Below are 24291 nucleotides of genomic sequence, written 5' to 3'. Positions count from 1 at the left end.
ACGAGTACAACCCTTCGTCGCCTTCGAGGAAAGCCATCGTAGAATCGTGAACAACTTTTCCCCCTCGAATTAACAGCCAAAAAAGTTCTACAGAGCTATACCTTACATATTGATTACGTTCATACTTTCTTCCCTTCATTGCTATTGTTGTTTGGATACCTATTAACAACTAGTTTACGTACCTAATAGACGCTTTACTTTGATACATATATATTTGCTTTTTTTATAGATTTAGTTAAGTAACTAGGCCAAGAAGCGATTTATTCATTTTAATTCGAAGAAAAAACTTTACTCAGATTATCAAATGAGATTTAAAGATTTAGTTTTGGATAGACTGTTCACAAAGTAGATAACTCAAATGACACCCACGCAAAACCAAAGTCAACTAAGAGTACAAATGCTTTTGTTTCTGAAACAACAGGAACTAACGTTATTAATGTAGTAGACACCCACTCCCTCAGACTTATAAACAACGTCTGTCATAGTTACATTTCAATATTCCATTGTGAATATAGGTAATTGTCAATTGTCATGAACACTGGTCGAATATTAAGTTATTATTATCAAATTAACAAGTGGAAGAGCGCTCTATCCCAATCTGCGTTCTTCGTTTTGTGTAGGCGGCCCATTTCCTATCTATCTTATTTTAAAATACTCCAATATCAAATAATACGCCTCGTTGCTTATTCTTTTTCGGGGCGTCCGGTGAAGAAGAAGATATTGTTACCAATTATTGTTACGCTTCGTTCTTCTGAAAGATTTTCGGTATCATATTTGTCATTTATTCAGTGTATTAAATAAATTATGCTTTTGATCATAAAATCGACTACTCGGCTAATACTGTGGACACCGGTTTATTTACGATCATAAAATGTCCTGGGACTATTTCGATATTCTCATATAAGAGTCAAGTGGGACTGAAAAGAGATTGATCCCAATTTCAGGGCCTCATGCTTGGCAGTTAAAAAGGTAATCATTTTATGTCTTAGACTTTTATAAAACTTCTTACTCCTGTGATATATGCACATCCACGGTAGTGATATTCATGGAAGTGACTGTGTGCATATAGTAGGTCATTTCAGCCTGCTAGAAACATTTTCACATCCAAACTTTGAACATAAAATAACACATCCCGTATGCTTCGCATTGTCCTATGTTTTACACATTTTGTATAAGTACAATTCTTCTCAAACTTCGCTTCCGATTTTTTTTTTCCAACAAGTATAAACCCATGCAACACCTGTTTATGTTGCTTCGTCCAATGGTGTAGGCAGCTAAATAGCGAACAACCGAGGCACCAAGTATAAAAATATATACTGAGCGGCAAAAAATCTGGCCCTCAAATGTATGCAGTAACAGGTAATTTTGTTTGTATGAAGAGTGGGCCAAATTTTGTGCCGCTGAGTATATATACGTACTTTACTCCAACTTTTATCTTAAGGACCTGGGTCACGTCAAGAAACCTACAATAATGCAACTTCTAAACTAAACATCTGCATAATAATATAATGCGCTGCAATGAATAAAGCGGGATGCAGTGACCGCAATGGACTCGGTTGTGTAGCGCTCAGGTTTAAATTAAAGTTTCTTTCTGAATCACCAGACTCGACAGTTTCAATACAGGCACTTTATTGTATTGTATACAATGTGTGTGAAGCATAACTAAACTTCGTAAACTTGCAAATGTTCTTTTAGGTATAGCTAAAAAGGATCTTTACACAAGTCTTCTAATAGAAGATTATAAATATGACGATATATTCAGTTTCATGCATATTTAAATGTTCCTGGTATTTTGACAATGAGTCAGCTAATAAAAAAAATGTAAGAACCGTTGTAAGTCTCGTCACGCTTGGTTAATGAAATTTTGCACTCGCGACACGAGGAGGCCCCCACGCAGCTGGCATTGACAATGCGAGTTTGTTGAGGCGGTGTAAACTGCTAGCACGGAGACCGAGGGAAGGAAAGTGCCCATGAAAACATGATTAGTCGTAAACCGAGAGAAAGATCGATCGGCGTCTGTTCGGCGCCTGCCCCATACAGACGCGTCGCGTTTAACACTTCTACCACTACTAAGGGTATTCCCATCGCAACAAACAAACACTGCCACGACCGTTTGTCGAGCCGTCATAACACTCAGTAATATTACACCCGATGCACTTTCAGACGTTGAACTGATTTTTTGTAAAAATGTAAGTTGTCGAGGTTAAGTGGTAAAATTAGAGCAAAAAAAGTTGCGTCGCAATAAAATTTTAATTGAAAGAATAGCGTAACGCGTGTCCCAAGTGTTTTATTTATTTACTCATCTTTCTTTGACATACAGACGAGTTCATTTTACGACTGAAATAAGAAAGCAAAGGGACTGCTAATTATCTCTGCTGCCCTGCTCTCGACATGCACTACACAAAGTTTATTTTTTGTGTGAGAATCCTAGTCAAAGCTTTAGAAGTAGGTATCTTCGTGATCTTTATGAGGACGGAACATTTAAGTTCTTTAATGGTTATTATTTTTAAATGGTTTGTGGTTTAGCTATTTATTAGGAGCTACAAAGGCAATCAATACCACGGGCACGATTTCTAGTTAAGTGCTAATTAAATAGTTATCCGTTTCACTTACCTGTTGTATTATTAACATTTCACGAAAGTAGTGTTCAAAATCATTGTTGAACGCAGTTAAGTTGCAGTTAAGTTTTTACAGAAAGCCCATAGTCAGGTTTTCATAGTAAGTCGGGCCATACATCAAATGGGTTTGTTTTTTTTTTGTTTATACTTACAAAAAAACCCCAAGCCCATTTCGTCGGAGATACTGCAATGTCAATACTGTTAGTGCAGTAAAAATTATACCTTATGGAAAATGCTGGTTACGGGGTATTGCAGTATCCCCGACGATTTGATGCAAGGGCCGACTTACTATGGAAACCTGTTCCTACTACTAGTACTTCTTATACTTACAAAAAAAAACCCAAGCCAATCATAAAAAAAGAAACATTTTTTATGTGGTTGTGAAGAGTAATGCCTCTAGATTGTTTTCTTTAAATCATAATTATAATTTAATAGCCCTTTAAAAAATCATAAGTCAAAAACTGTCATAAGTAGGATGTTCACACTTACTGTAAGAGGTACTCACAAAAAAACCCAAGCCCGTTTGATGTAAGGGCCAACTTACTATGGAAACCCGACTATGGCATTTACAGCAGTAGGGACCTGTTTCACCACTCATTGATAAATTGTATGTGACAGATATCTGTGATGCCAACTCTGTTTATTTTCTCCGAATAAACAGAGACGGCATTAGATTATTTGTCACATAAAATTCATCATTGAGTGGTAATGAATCAGGCCCTAAGCGTATTGAAACTACTAACTTCATAATGACATTTTAGTTAACTGCTGTGGTAGTATGGTAGTAAAGCCTCATTACCTCTAAAGTGGAAGGTGTATGAGCGTTACAATAAGAGTTCATACGGTGAAAGAAATCGTTGGGAGAAAGCTTACAGCTGTTTTCAGCATGTTTTTTTTTTCTATTCAAACAATAATAGATGTTGATAAATAATACTGCCTATTGCTTAATTTGTAATTTTCTTTCTGATAAAGATAAAAAAAATAAAGAGTCATTTGAAATTTGTCAAAACTAACCTAACATAATATTTCAATGAAAACTTACGATGTCTTATTGTAATGGCGGGGAAAGTCCAGTGGAATACTTAACCCTGAGCGTTGCTGGTTTACTTTATGTTGACTTTTAACTCGAGTAATATGTTTTACCACTGACATAGCCCGAAGAATTGCGAAACTAAAGTGGGAGTGGGCGGGGCATATTGCTTGCAGGACTGATGGCCGATGGGGTCAGAAGGTTCTCGAATGGCGTCCGCGGACCGGGAGGCGAGCTGTCGTTAGGCCTCCAACAAGATGGAGCGACGACTTGGTTAAGATCGCGGGATCGCGGTGGATGCGGAAAGCACAAGACCGGTCTGAGTGGAGAGCCTTGGGGAGGCCTATGTCCAGCAGTGGACGTCTTTCGGCTGACATGATGATGATGATGATGAATATGTTTTATAGCTCTGAATATAATGTAACAGCCAAACAATTTTCATTTTAGAACAGTGTAAAGATTGGTATAAAAATGTTATTATAATAAAAATGCGATTTCAATAAAAATGTTAAGATCGCCTACTATGTAATCCCAAGTCCATCGAACCTTCAGAAACTTGTAAGAATGTATTTACAACTCCATTGTAGTTAAAAAGTAGGTTATTTTTTATCAATAGCTTAACCCATAATATATGACACGAAGATGGAATGAAATGCATGATAAATGTGGGGGCGGAAGCCAAATAAGTAACTTACTGCAGAGCGCCAATTAGGAGTCAAACACCTTAGCTTACTTTTTCTGTGTATCGTACGTAATGTGTGCCTAGCTTATAAATTAAATGTCTCAAATAGGTAGAGAGTTCTCCCTCGAGGATTCGAAGCATTTTTTTTTAATAATAGCTATCGGCGCTCTTTGTGTTTGCTATCACCGTGTGCAATGGTGGATTTTGTATTTTTTATTTATGAGATAGGGTACTTGACTTGCATTTTCTTAAACCTTCCCATCGTCCATCCCTATCACACATGTGCACTTGCGTATGCGGCTGTCCCTATCGTCGCTACGTAATACTGCGTATGGACAATGATTTTTGAGACTTTTACTCTTCGTTCGACCTTCGTTGCATCAGCATCAAATTGGTGTTGTGATTTGTGATCATATATGTGTTTCAATTCCAGATAGACGTACAACAGACTAAGGGGCTGTTTCACCATCCATTGATTAGTGTTAACTGGCAGTTAGGTGTGATGCCGTCTCTATTGGTTTTGTTCGAATAGACGGAGACGGCATCACATTTAACCGTCGGTTAACACTAATCAATGGATGGTGAAACAGCCCCTTATTCTATCGATTTAGATGTAGTTAGTTATGCTTTATTAAACATCAAATCAGGGAGCAATGGCTAAGTAATAAAGAAACTCTATGGCGATTAGTAAAGTAGAAGCACTATTTATTTATTTATACTATATTTTTTACCTATTTAGTTAAGTGTCTACTCTCGTGCCACATTAACCTACACCTGTAGTGTAACTGGTAACCTCCCTGCATAAAACACTGTCAAGTTTTTAAATCTCTTGCTGGTCAAACATTCTGCTGATAAGAACATATAAAAATTGCTTCCTGCTGTTTTACTAGCAAACCATAAAAGAACGGACAAATACACATAATTTGTTCTCCGAATGTGAGATTCCATCAGCGGCAGCGGAAGATTGTTATATATCATTAAATATTTTTTATGTATTTTTGTCCTCGGTAAATAATAGTTCGAATAACTAATGATTTACAAACTTATGACGATAAACTCGGTTTATTTTCGAGCTGATATTTATTTTACTTTATTTGTTGTTTCAGAGAATGAACGGAGAATCAAAGCTAACAACAGGGAGTACAATGCGCAGTTTCGCTATGCTGTAAGTGCCTCATCATTATTCCGAAATGTCTTATCACTTTGTAAAAGTAGAAGAGAAGATAAATATTGAACCTTTTCACGATATTATAAATCACATAACTCTCGCCAATCACAGTTAAGGAACGTGGTTTATTCTAAAATAGGGTACCTAATGGTGATTCAGCATTCACTAGGTGTAAATGTTTCTGAAAATTCTTACTGATACCTACTTCAATTTGTATAACTTAGATTGTCATTTGCAGGTAATTTTTAAAGCGGTCCCTAAATGATCAATATTGCAATAAAATTACTGGAAAATGGACATGCTTGTTGAGCAATTTTAATACGTTTGCGTAGCTTAATGTGCTTGACAAACTTGATAAAGAAATATTATTATTTATACTAAACCGAAATTCCAGTTTAACGCCGAAACTCCCTGAAACCAAAACATAATATTCAGCCAGGCACTAGTATTTTTATTACCCTTTTCTTGGTATTGTACATATCTTATAAGATACGTAATTTTAAATCATCTTTTTTATTTATTTTTAAAGTTATTTTTGTTACTTCTACAAGAATCGTTTCGCATTCGTTCGCTTGAATTCAGTACGCTTGTTTCAAGAAAAGGGTAGCATTTTTTGATCTCTTTGCCATTGTTCCAGAACAACTACATCAAAACATCGAAGTACTCGATTATAACGTTTCTGCCGCTGAATTTGCTGGAGCAGTTTCAGCGGCTAGCCAACTTCTACTTCTTGTGCCTGCTGGTCCTCCAGCTCATCCCGGCCATCTCCTCGCTGACGCCCATTACGACGGCCATCCCGCTGATTGGAGTGCTCGCCCTCACTGCCGTTAAAGACGCTTACGACGACTTTGTGAGTGCTTCTTTTTTTTTCTAGTACGAAATACCTTGGCGATCGGGCTTCGCTCGGACTAAAACTCGATAATACGCGTTTTCCCAGAGATAATAGCCTTAGCTAGCTCGATTGTTCATCCCCGAAAACCCCTAAATACCAAATTTCATCGGAGTCGTTAGAGTAAAAACTTAAACTTTAAACTGTTTATTTCAATAAAAATTGCATAATTACTTGATTAACCTTAGCTTCTAATCTTAAATTAAAAAGATTTTTTGAGTTAAGGAGTAGAGCCGTTTCCGGGATACCCGAAATATATAAATATACAAGAATTGCTCGTTTAAAGGTATATAATTATTATCAACGAACGAGATCAGATGGTGATAAGATAATCTCTTGTTTTACGTATAGATAGAAAGCTACACTATTTATTTCCGATTAACATAGGCTACTTTTTATACACGGAATGTGCGAAATTGCTGAACGCATACTACGTTGCGGGCTAAGATTAGTTGTAAAATCCTTACTAATTCCTTACGTTCCATAGTAATATTACAAATGTGACAATAACTTTGTCTGTTTGTCTGTTACCTCTTCATGCTTAAATCTATAGAGATGAAATTTGGCATGGAGATAGTTTCGAGACTCTAGGAAGAACAATTATAGAGGTAGTCTTTATCCCGGAAAATTACAATCATGCAAGGAGTCGCGGGTACCAGCAGTATTTTAATATTACATTCAGAATATTCGTTCTCATTGTTATTATTTCGGCAAGCATGCTGTGTACAATTGTAATCGTATTCTAGACATACTCATGTTATTCTTGTAAGATTTAAGTTGTGTTGTGTTGTGTTTACAATAATGTAATTGCCTAACTAATAAATAAATAAATCATCAGGATAGCAGTCTATAACTGTGAAATGTAACTTTCCTACCTAAAGTGGTATACTAGTGGTATACACGTAGAACGTAACTATCCACAGCTGTTAGGTATCCTATCGATAGTATGCCGGTGCAATTTTTGCATAATTGTAATTTGTGTTTATAATCGCTACACGCAAAATGCTAATTTGCTTGATTGACAGTTCGCCCTTTTGGAATAACGCCTATCTACGTATTATAATTAGAACGGAAAATATTTATGTTTGGGAGAGCAATGACCGGGTAAAATCGTAACTCTTCTTTAAATCATTTCGAATACCTAATTTTAACGTTCAGAATAGCGAGTGCGTTGGCCATTTTCTCGCACGGCCGGTTCTGTAATCTGTACCTCAGTTGACAAAAATTTAACGGTTATTATAGGATCTCTTTGCTGTCCGTCTATTTGTATGCCTGCCTGTCTGTCTGTCAAAATCTTTAGGGTACTTCCAGTTGTCCTAGAAACTTGAGATTTGGTATAAAGGTAGCTGTTATAATACAAGTAATAATAAATTAGAATCTTTTTTTTTCTGTCTAATCTTAAATGACTACACACTGCGTAGATTTTGCTTGGAAATCGGGCTCTGATAACATTGGATATTCATGGGTGCCGTTCAATCGTCATACAAACTTTTAGCATAATTGCATTTTACTACGTTCAAAAATCATAATATTCATTTAGCATAAAAACGGATTTCATATTTTTACCGAGCATAAGCTTTAAATAATATAACATTCATTAGTCATAACAACAATTGCTATAATGGCTATATTCAATAATTTCATTTGAATATTCGGTTATTCAATATAATGATTAAAAATCTATAACAACATTTAGAATAATAATTAGACGTTATAACATCATGTATCATATTTTTACCAAGCGAAATATTTTTAGTCGCATATTTAAATTTGGCTGGTGCCAAGTGCAAAAAAAAAACATTTGATTTGTGCGAGCGAGTGAAGCGAGCGAGCAAGACGTTTCGGAGCAAAAGCGACTCGGATAGGTTAGGTTCAGAAAGCTAAGGCGGAGCTCCTGCCTTAGCCTTCGGATGTAAGGTTTTTTTTATAGCAGTCCGGATAATATTGCTGTTGCAGTTTTGCCGACAAAAACGAACTGCCATTAGGAAAGTAGGTTGGATATGGATTTGGCTGGTGCCAAATGCAAAAAAACATTTGTATTGTACGAGCGAGCGAAGCGAGCGAGCAAGACGGTTCGGAGCAGAAGCGACTCGGATAGGTTTGGTTTAGAATGCTAAGGCGAAGGCTTCGCTCCCGCCTTAGCCTTCGATGTTAGTTTTTTTTTTATAGCAGCCCGGATAATATTGCTGTTATTATTGTTGTTTGCATTATCCTCGATGTTTGTATAAAAATTGTTTATTATGAACTTTGATTATTATGCAGTACTTACCTTAAATATGCACGAGACAATTATGCGAATTGATATTATGATTTGAGAAATCCGGCAATTTGTTTATATGCATATTGTTTTTATACGAGCTCAATATTTCGACGGATTGAAATTCTGATATTTGTGTTATGAGAAATGAAAATTCGCAAATCGTTGTTATGACGAACATTACATACCCCATCTAATATTTCAATAGGATAGATCATTAGGAGGATCATAGCTAAGGATACTACTGAAACTAGGTAAGTATTACTTATCACTAGATATTACGCGGTTCATTGGCTCTGTGTTTTATTTGGACACTGATTCATCGCGGGCTTTATGATACTTAGGCTGGGGAAGTAATGACTAATGGCTCATGATGGAGAATTTGTGAGTAGGCACGTATTACGTCATAGCAATGGCGCGACCGCGACGTCCTAATGAACAAAACCTCTTGTTAACCATAAGTAAACAAAAGTATAAAGGTTGAACACGCCAAAACTTGGGCATACAAAAATGGCTATTTTAATCAAAAAATGGAGATAAGTATGCAAATTTTGTAAACTATTTTTTATTCACAAAGAATGAGAAATGTCAAGCAAACAACATCAACAGCGCAAACGTAACGTATCTTGCACGAACATGTAGAAAATCCAATGCATAGCTACAGAGATATCGCGAAAAGACTGAAATGTCCACAATCTATGGTTTGTCGCGTATTAAAAACGTTCCATGAACGCTTGACAATAGATAGAAAGCCAGGAAGTTGTGGTTTGCAAGGAGTCAAGAATAAAAAAAAGGAAGAAAGTATTGTAAAGATTTTTGCCTCAAATCATAAGACATCATTTCGTGATGTTGCTAAAAGTGAAAGTATCTCAGTCCTATGTTCAAAAAATGAAACGTAGGGCAGGACTAAGAAGATATAAAGCCCGGCCGCACCAGATCGAGACTCAAAACAGAACTTATCGGCAAAGTAAGGGTCGCGAAAACTATACGAAAATTCCCTAACGAATTTGAATGCGTTGTGATGGACGACACGAGACATACATAAAAGCGGACTTTAAACAAATTCCTGGGCAAGAGTTTTATAAGTACCAGTAAAATTCGAACAGAAGCTCCTGAAGATTGTCATTAAAAAAAAAAAACGTTAAATAGTTCATGTCTTTGATTTAATCGATATTCACCCGGCATAAAACGGAGAACTGGCTTGTTATGGCATTATACTTTCAGATATTTATTAGACGTTATCGAGTATGTGAAACAGGCAAGTATGTTTATTTTATTTATCGCCACCTTCGTATAAATTGAATATATCAATAGCTTTTCTACCCAGTCAATATAATGACGTCTCTGTCCTTGGTCAGTGCGTTTACAATACAATGGTACACTTGTACACGAATGCAGTATGTTGTTAGTTGCCATAGCAGTGTAACGTCGACAGAGACGTGCTGAATCACGGAATACCTGATCGCTAGGTTTTGTATGAGTAAAACTTCCGTGATTACCTATAAGTTACAACGCTTTTTACTACACAAAAGTACATAATGAAGCTAGGTTTCACTATTATGTTATCTTTGTTATAATTACTTATGTGCAGATATTGAAAATCAAAAAATATTCTCATATTTTTTATATTAAAAACCGGTCAAGTGCGAGTCGGACTCGCTCACCGCGGGTTCCATGCAACTTTATACGTATCATATCGGGTGTGTAATGTTTGTCATAAGAACGATTTGCGAATTTTCATTTCTCGTAACACAAATATCAGAATTTCAATTTGTAGAAATATAGAACGTATAAAAACAATATGCATATAAACAAATTGCCGAATTTCTCAAAAATCATATTATACAATTAGCATAATTGTCTTATGTATGAATATTAAAGTACAGAATAATAGTCATGCAGCATAATTAATCAAAGTTCATAATAAACAATTTTTATACAAACATCGGGGATAATGATCGAAAAGTATAAAACACCTGGCAAAAATCCAACAGCAAAGATCATTTTGTGAAGCAATATTATCCGGGCTGCTGTAAAAAAATACCTAAGATTCTGAATCTAACCTATCCGAGGGGTGTGTATGTGTAATGATCGGTATAACAACATTTGATATAATTTCCGAGGATAGGAGCTTCGCTGAACTTTTCTATAAAATAAACCTAACCTTTTTTTTTATACGACGAAGGCAAACGAGCAAGTGGGTCTCCTGATGGTAAGAGATCACCACCGCCCATAAACATCTGCAACACCAGGGGTATTGCAGACGCGCTGCCAACCTAGAGGCCTATGATGGGATACCTCACGTGCCAGTAATTTCACCGGCTGTCTTACTCTCCACGCCGAAACACAACAATCCAAGCACTGCTGCTTCACGGCAGGATTAGCGAGCAAGATGGTGGTAGCAATCCGGGCAGACCTTGCACAAGGTCCTACCACCTGCAAAACCTAACCCAAAGTACATCAAATCGAATTAATAACAATAGAAATAAGTTTGGTTTTTAAGATAAATTGTATTATATTATTAAGGTTGACTGGTAGAGATCCCTTAAAGGGATAAGTTCGCCTTTGTATATATATTTCATTATTTGTCATCTGTGTTTGTTTACTTATTTTTAACAATAAAGAGTTTACATACATACAAACATACTTATGTCAAATTAAAATTATATAAATTGTCGCATTATATCAATTGTTGTTATATTCTTCGAGCTGCACCCCTATCCGAGTCGCTTCTGCTCCGAACCGTCTTGCTCGCTCGCTTCGCTCGCTTGTACATACCTACGACTTGCGACTAAATGTGACTTGTTGCGGTATTCTGAATGCAACATGCTCATTGGTGGAGCCGGCCGGTTCCCGCGCGTGCGAGCTCTCGTTCCCGCGCAGCGCACCACGAGGTGTGTTGCTAATTTTCATTAAAAAAGACGATGAATTATTAATTTAGTTGCTAAGTTATTATTATTATTTGCGATGGCATATTAATTTAATAGAAGCTGTTCTGTTGCTTACATACTAAAAAGGACGTTCCGTTGCGGATGCTGAATAAATATTTTATTTCTGCTCGGTAATATATGAAATCCGTTTTTATGCTAAATTTTATGATTCTTGAACGTAGTAAAATGAAATTATCATAAAAGTTTGTATGACGATGGAACGGCACCCCTAAAAAAACTTGTTCAATATCTACTTAAGTAGATTTTGCAGTGTCTAGTTGTACGGTGTTGTACATAATTAGTTCTAATAACAATTATGGGAAAAGTTAACACTAGTTATATGCAGTGTCAGAAAACTAAATTACCTATCATTAGTGTCGTCCGTTATTATCCACATATTGTAATGTCACGTTACGTAAAGAAGCCTGCTATGATAATGATTTATGGAGAGCCTGTCCATGTCCGGCGGCTATAGCGACCTTCCTTGTGATTTAACCTTGACCAAAACAATATTTTTGAGGTCAGAAGCTCGTCCCAAATCGTTTGACACAATCAAATATCAATACCAGGTAAATATATCACGGGAATGGTTCACGTGTAAGTAGGCTAACGACATCGCTATGTTAAGGAAAATTTACTTGTAGGTAGGTAGGTTCTTACCTTCATGAATATTTAATGTTATGGACATTTGGTTACTGAAAATCTGTAGCCTAATGGTGGTCTACTGATTCACTGTATTTTTTATGAGACAGTGGACGAAACAATGACATGACTAACCTATTATGTGTTAAATAAGTTTTTCATGTACCTACCTACCATCTCCTCGTCTCCTATTAATCAAAAGCTGAGCGATAGAAGAGCTCATAAAGATTACATAAGCTCTTATTTATTTTATTTGACAAACCAGTCGTGGCAAACCCTGATTTTGAACCGTGTGCTATTATTTAAACTTCTCTTTTGTCGACAGCAACGTCACCAGAACGACTCGCAAGTGAACCACCGGCGGGCCAAGACACTCCGCAATGGCAAACTCGTGGAAGAGAAGTGGGCGTCAGTTCAGGTGGGAGACGTCATCCGGTTGGAGAACGACCAGTTCGTCGCGGCTGACATCCTGCTGCTAAGCAGTTCAGAGCCCAACGGCCTCTGTTACATCGAGACTGCTGAGTTGGATGGGTGAGTACTGTTCTATCCGGTTCAAAAATGTTCAACCGCTAAACAAGGGCTTTTAAATCTATGTCTATAGTATTTGAAAACTTATAGCTTACGACCACCTGCAGCCTGCAGCACTCGTGTTACGCTAGTACACAAAAAAAATGAACAGTGATTATGGTTGAAATGATTTATTTTGCTGGAACTTCACAGGTGTTACTTTGTATGTATGTATGTATGTGGTTAGCTCGTACAACTATAGTATTCGACTTCTTCGGACTCTTTTGACAAGTTTTTATATTTACATATGATGATAAAAAATTGCAGTAAAATCTAATAACGTTTCGAGTCCACGAAGTACGTGAAATTTCGCTAAAAATGTTTGATTTTTATTGTCCCGCGTAAAATGATAAATCCCGTATTATTTAACATTTAGGATTATTTGTAAGTCCCTTTAGGCCCACAAAAAAGTTGGCAACCCTAATACAGTAACACAGTCCAACTTAATTATATCCAGATTGTAGAGTAGGTAAAAGCTAATGATCACATCACAGTTTCTTGCCTCTATCCATTAGATAGAACCACTAACTACGTTCCCTTACGTACGTTCGTAGGCTACGGTCATGCATCAATTATCTAATATTAAATTACACCAAAGCACACACAAACGTTATTTTTAATACTATAGCCCCCCCCCCTTTTCCGCCTGTAATGTCTACCGAAGCGTTTAAAGCGTATCGGTGTCGCAGTATTTAATGTGTTATCTTTTTTAAGTCAACTTTTTCATTCTTTAGATAACATAACTCGATTCCTTTATGAAAGCCCCCCACGCTTGAACCAAATTGCAAAGATCTTGGTCACAGGATGACTACAAACTAACTTTACACTGCGTGGAGGGTCTCTTTATTCTAGCTGTATTGTGTTATAATTTATTCAGATTCATTGATTCAATTATATATTGCAAAACTAACACTGTTGCGTGATCTTCCGCAATCCGCACTCTCATGAATGTTGTTACTAAGCTGGTGGCCGAGATTCCCCTGTTTTTTATGCGTAATTTACATGCTTTTAAGTTGATTACTTATTTAATGAAATTGCTGATATGTGTCCTTTGTCCATTTAGTAATTGAAAAATGATTTTTTCAAGGTGCGCTTAGCGAAAACGAAACAGAGCCAGAGCAGGAGCACAAGCGTTCTGGTTCTTTCATGTTTATTTAATGTTAACGATAAGTTCACGAAGAGTACAAGCAAGTCAACAATAACCACCAAGCGAAGAAATAGTGCTTTAGAATATGACTGTTTTTATAAACTTAACAGATGGATGGAATGGTTGATAGTTTGAATGGTCTTTATGAACTTTAGACACAATTTATTTACACGGAATTCTGGCCACGATTTAATTTTTTATTTCCGATTTGGTTTGTTATAGGGAGACAAATTTAAAATGTCGTCAGTGCCTTTTGGAGACGGCCGCAATGAGTCAGGACGACGCACAATTGGGCGCCTTCGACGGAGAAATTGTCTGCGAAACGCCCAACAATCTACTTAATAAATTTGAAGGTATTGACAAATCTTGGACGTGTTCTGGTTACTTTTACACTTGTTTGAGACAAAAATACACATACAGCCTTGGCCAAATATACTAAGCTTTAAAGTTAACTTGTAAATAACATAATTATTCATCACCAAGCAAACAGTATTTATTTCGAGCAACAGTAGGTAAATTTATCGTGTATAAGGAAAATACAGAAGTTCCTAATAATGCTCGCCAAGGTTTTGTGACATAACGACACGATTATTACTAAAATTAATGAAATGAACGTAGGTAATCGAAACAAATATTCACACTTACATCATGGGCAAAAAACCTTTATTAGGCGTGGGATGTGAGTGGACTAGGTCGACCGTAAAGATGTGTACGTTTCGACCCTAAATAACGAGGTGCAAGATTCATTAGTTTGATTAACCATGGACTAGATTTATTAGTGGCCTCGTCGGGGCGTGTAACTGGGATCGACGGGGCCGACGTTTGATTTGTATCTATTTAGTCCACTACTTTGCAAATTGGTTTTAATTAAACTGTATTGCCTCTTTTATCTTTTTATTAAGGTGACTCGATATCGAGTGATTTTTGCTAACACGGCGATGTTGCGTGCACCGAAATAGTTCTGTGAATTTGCGAAAATCATTGTTTTTCCGCACCCTGCTCTATACTATGCCGTACTAGAAACATTAATGCATGGGTTGACACGAGTAGCCTTGAGTTCATTCACTCGTGTTTAGAAACATTGTTAGGTACTTTTGCGAAACGACGAGACGAGCAGTATTCGCAAATGTCGTAATGACGAATTAACGATGAGGTTAGGTAACGAGTGAAATACATGGACAGTTGATGCACAATTACATTCAGGATATTGTTGACTAGTGCCGTTTGTTAAAAAGGTTTTTCCTCTACTTATATATTGAGATTCAATAAATATATACCTACATAGAGGTATGTTAAGGGCCATTAATTAGACACTTAGTATTTTGGACATGTATTTGTATTATGTATTTGAAAGATTTTACTGGTAACTGTACCTGCGCTCCATATAAATGAATTCAATCGAGCGTCGATTCAATTTCGAAAAAATCCTTCTTAGCGCATCTCTACTTGTAGGATGCTTAAGAAATACCTGTTCTTGATTTCACGTCGCTTGCTCCAGTAGCTTAGGCTGTGCATTGGCTGTGCAGTCATGCTGTCAGTCACTTTACTCTTTCATAGGTCTTTAAATAGATTGAACGTCCCTGTAAAGGGTTTTCATCGGAATATTTAACTCAAAATGTAAGTGACGCCTTTGACGGTTTGACGCGATACACTTCTAACATCGGGCAATTAACCAATCTAAAAAAAATAAAAAAATTGGGTTGGCAAATAAGTGACGTTCACTAGCTGTTGCCGTTCCAAATCTGAGAGAATCGTGTTTCGACAGCTCATAAAGTCAGTTGATTGACTGACGTTGCTAAAAACCTGGGTCTGTACTACGAATTGCAAAATTCGAACTTCGTATTTTGCCGTCCTGCTGACGCTTATATTATAATACGAGAGTGAGAAGGATGGTACGATACGAACTTTGAAGGTGAGGCCTCATGCAGTCGCCGACGCTCGTTTCTAGCGTCAAATCTGGTCACGTGACATATAGCGATATAAGCTGAAAATGTTGAGCTTTATCGCTGGAAAAAAATACCTCTTAAATTTCGGAAAAAGAACTGTTATTTTTTTTTTCATTCACCGATTTCTTTCATTTGTACCACTGTCACGACTGCCACTAAAGGAGGTTAAGAAATCAGTTTCCAAGACCAAGATCATTCCTGCAAGCAGCCATCTTGACGCTGCTGTTCGATGCGACGACTTGACGTTGCTTTTTTGAGTCGCGGGAAATTCAAAATAGGGTCTCGTGACCAGATATATCGCTGTAAACGAGCGTCGAGCGACTTGCATGTGGCCGCACATATTCGTTGTAGAGTAGAGCCCCCTGTAGCGAACGATTGTCGCAGGTACCCTGAGCTGGCGCGGGCAGCACTTCTCTCTGGACAACGACAAGGTGCTGCTGCGCGGCTGCGTGCTGCGCAACACGAGCTGGTGCTACGGCGTGGTGGTCTTCGCCGGCAAGGACACCAAGCTCATGCAGAACTCCGGCAAGACCAAGTTCAAGCGCACCAGCATAGATAGGCTACTTAATTTTCTTATTATAGGGGTGAGTTTATTTAATTTGTTTGGGTCAACTTTTAAGTGTATTTTATTGTGTCCCGTAACTCAGGAGCCAACAGTATACTATCTTAGAAAAATATTTGCAATTTATTCTAATAGCCTCTTTAGGAGATGAGCCATGAAGGAATTGCCTTAAAACTGTCACAACAACTAACTTTTAGAGGATTTGTACCTCATAAAATATCACTTTTAATAAGTAACTCTGAAGACATCACCATGGCAACAAGCTACACTAAAAAGTTGATTGACTCATTTATATAGATTACCAACAAATAAGCATTAAAAAACTTAAATATCTAGTAGTTAACCATTCCAGCTAGATGTATCTAATCATAGATAACCACAACTCATTTTTGTATCATTCAACATGCCTAAATTGTACTGTTCTGTTTTACTGTTTAAAATTAAAAAATGAATAAATAATTAGAATCAGTATATCATCAGATATATTTGTTACGTAATATACGAGGTTAATGTTCTCCCGAGGATAACGGGTAGGCACACGGTATGGAGAGACAGGGGGTGGGGATGATGCATGCAACTGCGTTAAAATATCGGGACCTCAATCAAATATCAGTATTCTACCGAAATGTTCACTCAAATATAGTTTTCACTCATTCTATGCTATATGTGTCCCTTACCTATCTATACATCTTCTACTGTAGTTTAACTAAACATCAAGAATTTGGTACGTCGTAACTAAACAGTTTTTGCTTTTTTATTTAAAACCTTCGGGGCGAACGTCCGCTCAAAAAGCTTACGATATGAATGGCACGATAACACGGTAGGTATAGGTACTAAATTAGCCTTTGCGTGATCCTATAGCGTGCTAGCATACGAAATCGATGTAGACGGATTCCTTAAAATAAAACCTCGTTGGTTGGCTAAAACAACACAGTGCATCACAATTAATAATAAAACTAATTAATGAAAATTGAATTCTAAGTTCTGGTTTTTGAGTCTCTTTCTTTCTTTGAAGATTAATTAACTTACTTACAATAGTTTTAAATGAGATTACAAATTGAAATCTGTTTAGTAGCTATCGGGTGGTAGCGAACACAGAAACAGTAGAATGTAGTTTTTGTCAACCTTCTGATAAAATGTAGGTATGCTATTGGATAGAAAGAAATGGTAAATGCTAATCTGATAGCGCGCATTGAACGATAATACCCTTAGAGCGGCCTTAACTCGACTCGCAATTAGACTTAAATCTTGGATTTTAGTATGAAACCAGTCGTAAATATAAACAAACACCCGTCTAGTTTGAAAATCGTCTAAATTGAAACTAAACAGTTGACGTCTTGCTACGTTGTCTCTGGACGTTATGCATTTGAAACGTATCGCCACATTTATTATGTATTATTTACTGCTAACTAAACATAACAAAAACAAAACACCTGCATTATTTTACGGCAAAGTAAGCAAAATTCAGCTGTACCTTGTAAGCAGTCGTCAAGATAATAATAAAGCTGATTGAGCTCTCATGTTCAATTATTCATGTTATTTTATTATGTACCTATGTTTTTTTTTCAAGTTTAATAAACATAACATGACGAATTATTTACACTGGTTTATGACACGTTGATCGTTGTATAAAGTGATTTCTGAAAGGATTTCTGAAAACGATTCACAAAGCCTATTTCTCCAAACGGTTTTCGATTTATTATACGTTGTCAAAAATTGGGACATCCCAATTGACGTTGTTTTATTTACATTTAGTTAGTTACGTAAACCATTAAAGTATAGTGGACACCAACACAATAGGTTACACTTACTGAAACGTTTGCATTCAAAAATTTTTTATATGAACATCAAACTTTGTCATTTATGATAGAGTATGATGTTCAAATTACAATAAGTCCTTTATAAAGGACTGTGGGCATTAAGAGGGTATAGGCATTCCCAAAAATTACAGTGTGTGTGTTCTTCATTTACGTTATGTAAAGAACAACTGTGTAAAATTTTACTTAGACTTTATTTTGATTCCTGAACTACCATGGAATCTTATTATAGTAAAAAGTTTCATTTTTCTATAACAATTCTGCATATTAAATTTCACCCAAATTTGCCGTTGTAGCGTGAAAGAGTAATAAATGCATACTACGCACGTGAGAGAGCTGGTTCACATTAGGTCGGACCGACAGTTTTAACCTTTTTTACTGTCGGGTCTTGCTGTTCATTCAAAGCAGTATATATTCAGTATTATATCGGACCCGACCGAAATCGTGAATGCACACGCACGTCTGATAAATAATATTTATATATTAAATCGTCCTTGGCAGTTTTATCAGGTCGGTTTAACATGAACAGCACTATAAAAAACGTGATCCAGCTTTAATGTTTATTTGGTATCGCTTTGCAGATAGTGTTCTTCCTGCTGTCAATGTGCGTATTCTGCACGGTGGCGTGCGGCGTGTGGGAGTGGCTGGTGGGGCGGCACTTCCAGGCGTATCTGCCGTGGGACACGCTCGTGCCGGCCGAGCCCGCCTCGGGCGCCGTCGTCATCGCCTTCCTCGTGTTCTTCTCCTACGCGATTGTCATGAACACAGTGGTGCCTATATCGCTATACGTTTCCGTCGAAGTGAGTGCTGTTACGCTTTTGTTATCGATTTTTAAATGTTAAACTTTTCGAGACTGTAATTAGCTATATATTTTTTTATTTATCCGGTTCGAAGGATCAAAACTTTTGTTTTCACGTAGGCAATACAGTTTCACAAAATTTTAGGTGTGCATCTGTTGATGCCCGAAATAGTTCTAAAATACATAAAACCATGAGCTACAAAAAAACTCCTTGTTAAAAATCCTTAAACTACATTTACTTATTATAACTGACTGTGCAGGTAAAAAAATCGCCTAAGTCGATTTTCTAAACTTTCGACTCGGATCGGACTTTACTAAACCGAGACGATATCACGAGACTATTATTAGACCCGAAACAGTGCAATCAGCCAGCCCCATCGGCAAAAAATTATGCGTGATTTTGTCAAAATTAGACATTAATGACATGACATTGTAACCTATATATAATTAATTAATCATAAGACATGAGCAAATAACAATATAAAATTACTTAACCACGATTGGTTATTATCAACCCTTTATTGTTACAGGTTATAAGATTCGCGCAGAGTTTCCTCATAAATTGGGACGAGAAGATGTATTACGAAAAAACCGGCACCGCAGCCAAAGCGAGGACGACCACGCTTAACGAGGAGCTTGGTACGCATTTGAAACGTCATTACATCTTATTCAACTCTAAAGAATAATTTTCTAATTTAAATATTTTGAAATGTTCTGGTTTTTAGGTCAGATCCAGTACATTTTCTCGGACAAAACGGGCACTCTGACGCAAAATATAATGACATTCAATAAGTGCTCGATAGCGGGCGTCTGCTACGGAGACGTGGTCGACGAGAGTACCGGCGAGGCTATCGAACTAAACGAGGTATCACGCGCAACACGGCTCACTCTCTTATTGAATTGAACATAGTTTATCTCTCAAGTATAAAACCGTAGACTAGCACTTCATCCTAGAAATCACAGCATGTAGGTTGCATTCATTCAGTTGTTGCAACACCACAGCAAAACAGCACGACCTAAGCGTTCACAGTTTTGTTTTGCATGAAGTTTGAATTGCGTAAAACATCGAAAAGATTCATACAAAAGTTTGATTTTTGAGTGATACAGATTGCGATTTGAAATGTTTTTGTCCTCGTCCCGTCTAGCTTTGGGATTATGTTTTGTCCGAACGTAACCGATGTGAATCGTTTGAGTTTACTCTTGTTTTCGTATACCAGTTTGTGCATGTGTGCACACGTTTTGCGATATTATTTGTGTTCATTTACGATCGCATCAACAGGTGCGATCTTTCACTAAATATTAGCCACACTACAGTCTGCCATTCACCTTTCACGAGATTCTACACTTATTTGCATGGACACACGATGCAGTTGCGTTTAGTGTTAGCTAAATTCACGATAATTAAATTTGAGAAACATCGAATTATTAAATCATTATAATCTCTGCAACGAGGGGCCTGGGTTTGGTATGCCATGTTCGCAAGCTAAAGTGCCTCGCGCTTGTTAAACTGAAACGTAACGGCGCTCATTACAATTAGGCGTCAGGTTAGGGTATAATAAAGCGTTAATTAGTGTTTAATATGAGATAATGTAGTCGAGGTCGGTCTGTAAGTACCAGGGCGGCATAAATAGTGTGAGTTGTGTGCGGGCAGCGGTCGGCGGCGGACGCGCGGGCGGCGGGCTCGGCGTCGCGCGCGCGCCTCTTGGACCAGGAGCACGAGGCCGGCCGCTCCACGCCGGCGCGCGCCGCCAGCCGGAGCGCGCGCATGTACGCACACATACACCGCTCCCCCCTACCATCCATTCACATATACACACACAAACACCCATAACAACAATGCCAGCCGTCAATCTTCAAAGCTTCCAGCTGCTAGCACAGAAACGGCTGCTGTGGCAGATGATAATACTTATCTGGTTTTGAATATCTACTATGAATCAATATTTACCCTGGTATACTCAACCAGTGTGTTGTGCTATCATAAGATTCGATTGTAATAGTCGTTATCGCTTTTGGTCGCCTTCTGTGTGCTGGCAGCTAACGCGAGTCCTTTGCTGGCTCGATAGACGCGAGATCGTCTACGATAACATGTCACGTAAGGCTTAAAATATTACAATTTGTTTAAAGTTCCCCGTTTCTATTCAAAAGTTTTTTTTTTGTTATAAAAATCATGTGAAACAATTGTTCCGCAAATTAGGATGGATAACATAGTGATGCTTCATCGAGTAATATTTTTGTAATACTATTTAAAAATATAGCCTAAAATAGGAGGGCGTGCCATGTTGCCCTAGACTATCTCTAATAGCTAACTTGACGCATCGAATGACTCGCTGTCCAGTGTTGATAAAATACATAATGTTGTGTCTAACTAAGACGATCCGATGCAAGGCGTGTGGCAATCTTATCAATGGCCTTACTGAATACGTACTATATTAGTCACATTGCTACATCAATCGCCAAAATAGAAACGAATTCAAATGTTTTTATATATTTTTATTTAAACTATCGACTCTTTTGGAAGTTCTGATCGCATACAGAGTCACGTGTGCAATCAAAAACGATACACGTGGTTCTTTAGAAAGTGGCCCTCAGACTCAATACATATAATTATAGTTAACGATAACCGTTGCAATGCATATATTAGTAGTAAAAGCAGCGGAAGTCACACCTGGCTCTGAATACTAGTTATAATTTAACTGACTTGTATCGGCATTTACCGTTCGAGCTTTGTTTGGGCCGAGCTGACTGTTGTTGTTTTCCCTCGCCTCTGGCATTTCCATACATGGCTGTGACATCTTCCTGAAGTCTTAAAAACACTGACAGAAACACTTGACAGTGATACCTTCTCAGTATTGGGCCTGTTTTTCGTTGGACTTGCTCAAATAACTAAATCAAACTACAAAATATAATTGAATTAGTAGAATAGTTCAATATTCGTTATTTGAGCAAGGAACATCAGTATTCTTACTATCCACACCACAAATCATGAGTATAGTCGTTCTTCTATTTCTTTTGTGGAATGGTTTTTAGGCTAACATCTATCAATTTCTATAATTACAGTATTTAATACCATTAAAAAGTATTTTAGTTAGGTGTCAGAATCCACTTCCAAAACCTCACAGAACACGTAAACTATATGTATAGGCTAGCCTCTTGTACGAACTAATCAAACTAACTGAACCCGCCTGACCAGATACCGTAACTCTGTTTGTGAATGTGTAAATAGTTGTTTCTGTTTGTGTTGCATGCGGGGCTTTGCATCGTGTTGGATTTGTAGAACGCTTTGATTTGATTTACGATTTAATCTGTATGCATTCAGTAAAATCGGCTCCACACTTTGTTAGTCGGAGTCTCGCTGAGCTGTAAAACTGTCGTGCCTGTCCTTTGATATCGGGGATTAGGTTGCACCGTACCGCCTGCGGCTCAACGTTTGGAGCCGGTTTAATGGGTAAACAAATATACGTTAAACGATCTCCGCGATCGACATAAACTTTATTACAATTCTCGTAAACCGCCTTCCCTCTATAACTATGTCATTAAACGATTAATTGCGGTTCCGAAGTAAGTTTCCCCTAACGTTAGTCACTAATCAAGCAAGCACGTATCATGTTTATAATAAAAGAAGTTGAACGTAGATTTGTTTAACGTTTGGTGTAAGACTTGGCGCACGATAATGTCAGCTGGTCGCTAACGTTGTGTGCATGAAGGCGGCGAGTCCTGTGCGTTACGATGTGGCCTTCCCGCAGAGAATACAGCCGTTGGACTTCTCGTTTAATCCGGAGCATGAGGCCGAGTTCAAGTTCTTTGACGGCACTTTACTCGACGCGGTGCGCAGCGGCGACCAACACGTCCACGACTTCTTCCGTCTGCTGGCGCTCTGCCACACCGTCATGCCCGACCAAAAGAATGGACGACTCGAATATCAGGTTGGTGAACTATACTCGGGATAACTCATGTGTGGCAGGTGAAGAACCCATTTGATGATGGTTGTTGTGTTTTAGGCCCAATCACCAGATGAGTCGGCATTGGTGTCCGCGGCTAGAAATTTCGGTTTCGTGTTCAGAGAACGCGCGCCTAATAGTATTACTATAGAAGTAATGGGTGAAACAGAGGTGAGATAGATTTTTTTTTATGGTAAAATGTTTTCTGTATACATATAATATTATAAGTATTGATTCTGGTTTTTTTTTGTTACAGGTGTACGAATTGTTGTGTATATTAGATTTTAATAATGTTAGGAAAAGAATGTCCGTGATATTGAGGAAGGATGGTGAAATTAGGTTATATACAAAAGGTGCTGATAATGTAATATATGAGAGGTTAAAATCAAACCAGACGAGGGTGAAAACACAAACACAGGAGCATTTAAATGTAAGTAAACTAGCTTCTTATTCTTAGCTATGCTATTCGTAGTGTCTGATCGGTGTTTTTACGGGTACATATTACGTCCGAAGGGGCCGCGAAAATCTAACCGACAGTTACAAAGAGCACGGTTGAATTATGTAAATGAAGTTATGGCCGAGGATCACCTTCCTAGGAATACGTGAATTGGCCGCGTTATTCGCGAACTACGAACGCTGGTCACCGACCGTCGTGCATGCAAATGGCTGACTGATTAGATCAATATCATTTAACATATTCGCGACCACATATCGCCGCGTGCTACTCACTTGACCAGTAGCAGCGTTTTTTCGCTTTTAGCGAAAACTGCTTACGAAGAGTCCCCGTTCATGATGGATTATTGTTTGGTGTGAATAGAAATTCGCGGGTGAAGGCTTGCGGACACTGGCGCTGGCGTGGGGCCGCTGGAGGAGCGCGGCTTCGCGGAGTGGAAGCGGCGGCACCAGGTGGCCGCGCTCGCGCTGCACGACCGCGACGAGCAGCTGGACGCCATCTACGAGGAGATCGAGACCGACCTGCTGCTGCTGGGTAAGCTCAGCATTAACGTTTACTGTAATATCCACTGATGTATTAAACTGTAGATCCACAGTCGCGCGTCGAATATGTCCAAACCAAATGAGCGCCACTTTGGTAAATGTGGCCTTCTTTTTTCTCAGTACGTTGTTGTCAGTGCAAGCGTAACGATGCCCACGTGCGTCTTTAAAAAGTGCAAAAATCACTCGCGAAAACGGAACAAATCCGATGGAATATCATACTTTCAGCGAGTATTTGTTGTTTTTTTCTATTAAATTCTAATAATCAGAGAAAAATATTGATTTAATTAATTTTAAAGCCATTTC

General features: G+C 37.9%; 1 protein-coding gene across 1 annotated transcript in view; it reads left to right on the top strand.

The window, feature by feature from the left end:
• The window catches only part of LOC141439758 (probable phospholipid-transporting ATPase IM), a 53169-nt gene that overhangs the window by 708 nt on the left and 28170 nt on the right, over positions 1-24291 (top strand). Inside the window, exons 2-12 of the mRNA XM_074104125.1 lie at positions 5437-5495; positions 6136-6348; positions 12542-12747; positions 14153-14283; positions 16261-16460; positions 18837-19055; positions 19585-19693; positions 19780-19919; positions 22798-22977; positions 23053-23163; positions 23249-23422. Coding sequence (XP_073960226.1) covers positions 5437-5495; positions 6136-6348; positions 12542-12747; positions 14153-14283; positions 16261-16460; positions 18837-19055; positions 19585-19693; positions 19780-19919; positions 22798-22977; positions 23053-23163; positions 23249-23422 — 1742 coding nt within the window. The remainder of the gene's footprint in view (positions 1-5436; positions 5496-6135; positions 6349-12541; positions 12748-14152; positions 14284-16260; positions 16461-18836; positions 19056-19584; positions 19694-19779; positions 19920-22797; positions 22978-23052; positions 23164-23248; positions 23423-24291) is intronic.

This window comes from Choristoneura fumiferana, chromosome 21 (genome assembly GCF_025370935.1).
Source record: "Choristoneura fumiferana chromosome 21, NRCan_CFum_1, whole genome shotgun sequence".
NCBI lineage: Eukaryota > Metazoa > Arthropoda > Insecta > Lepidoptera > Tortricidae > Choristoneura > Choristoneura fumiferana.
Note: the sequence above shows the minus strand (reverse complement) of the source record. Positions and strands in the feature narration are given on the sequence as shown.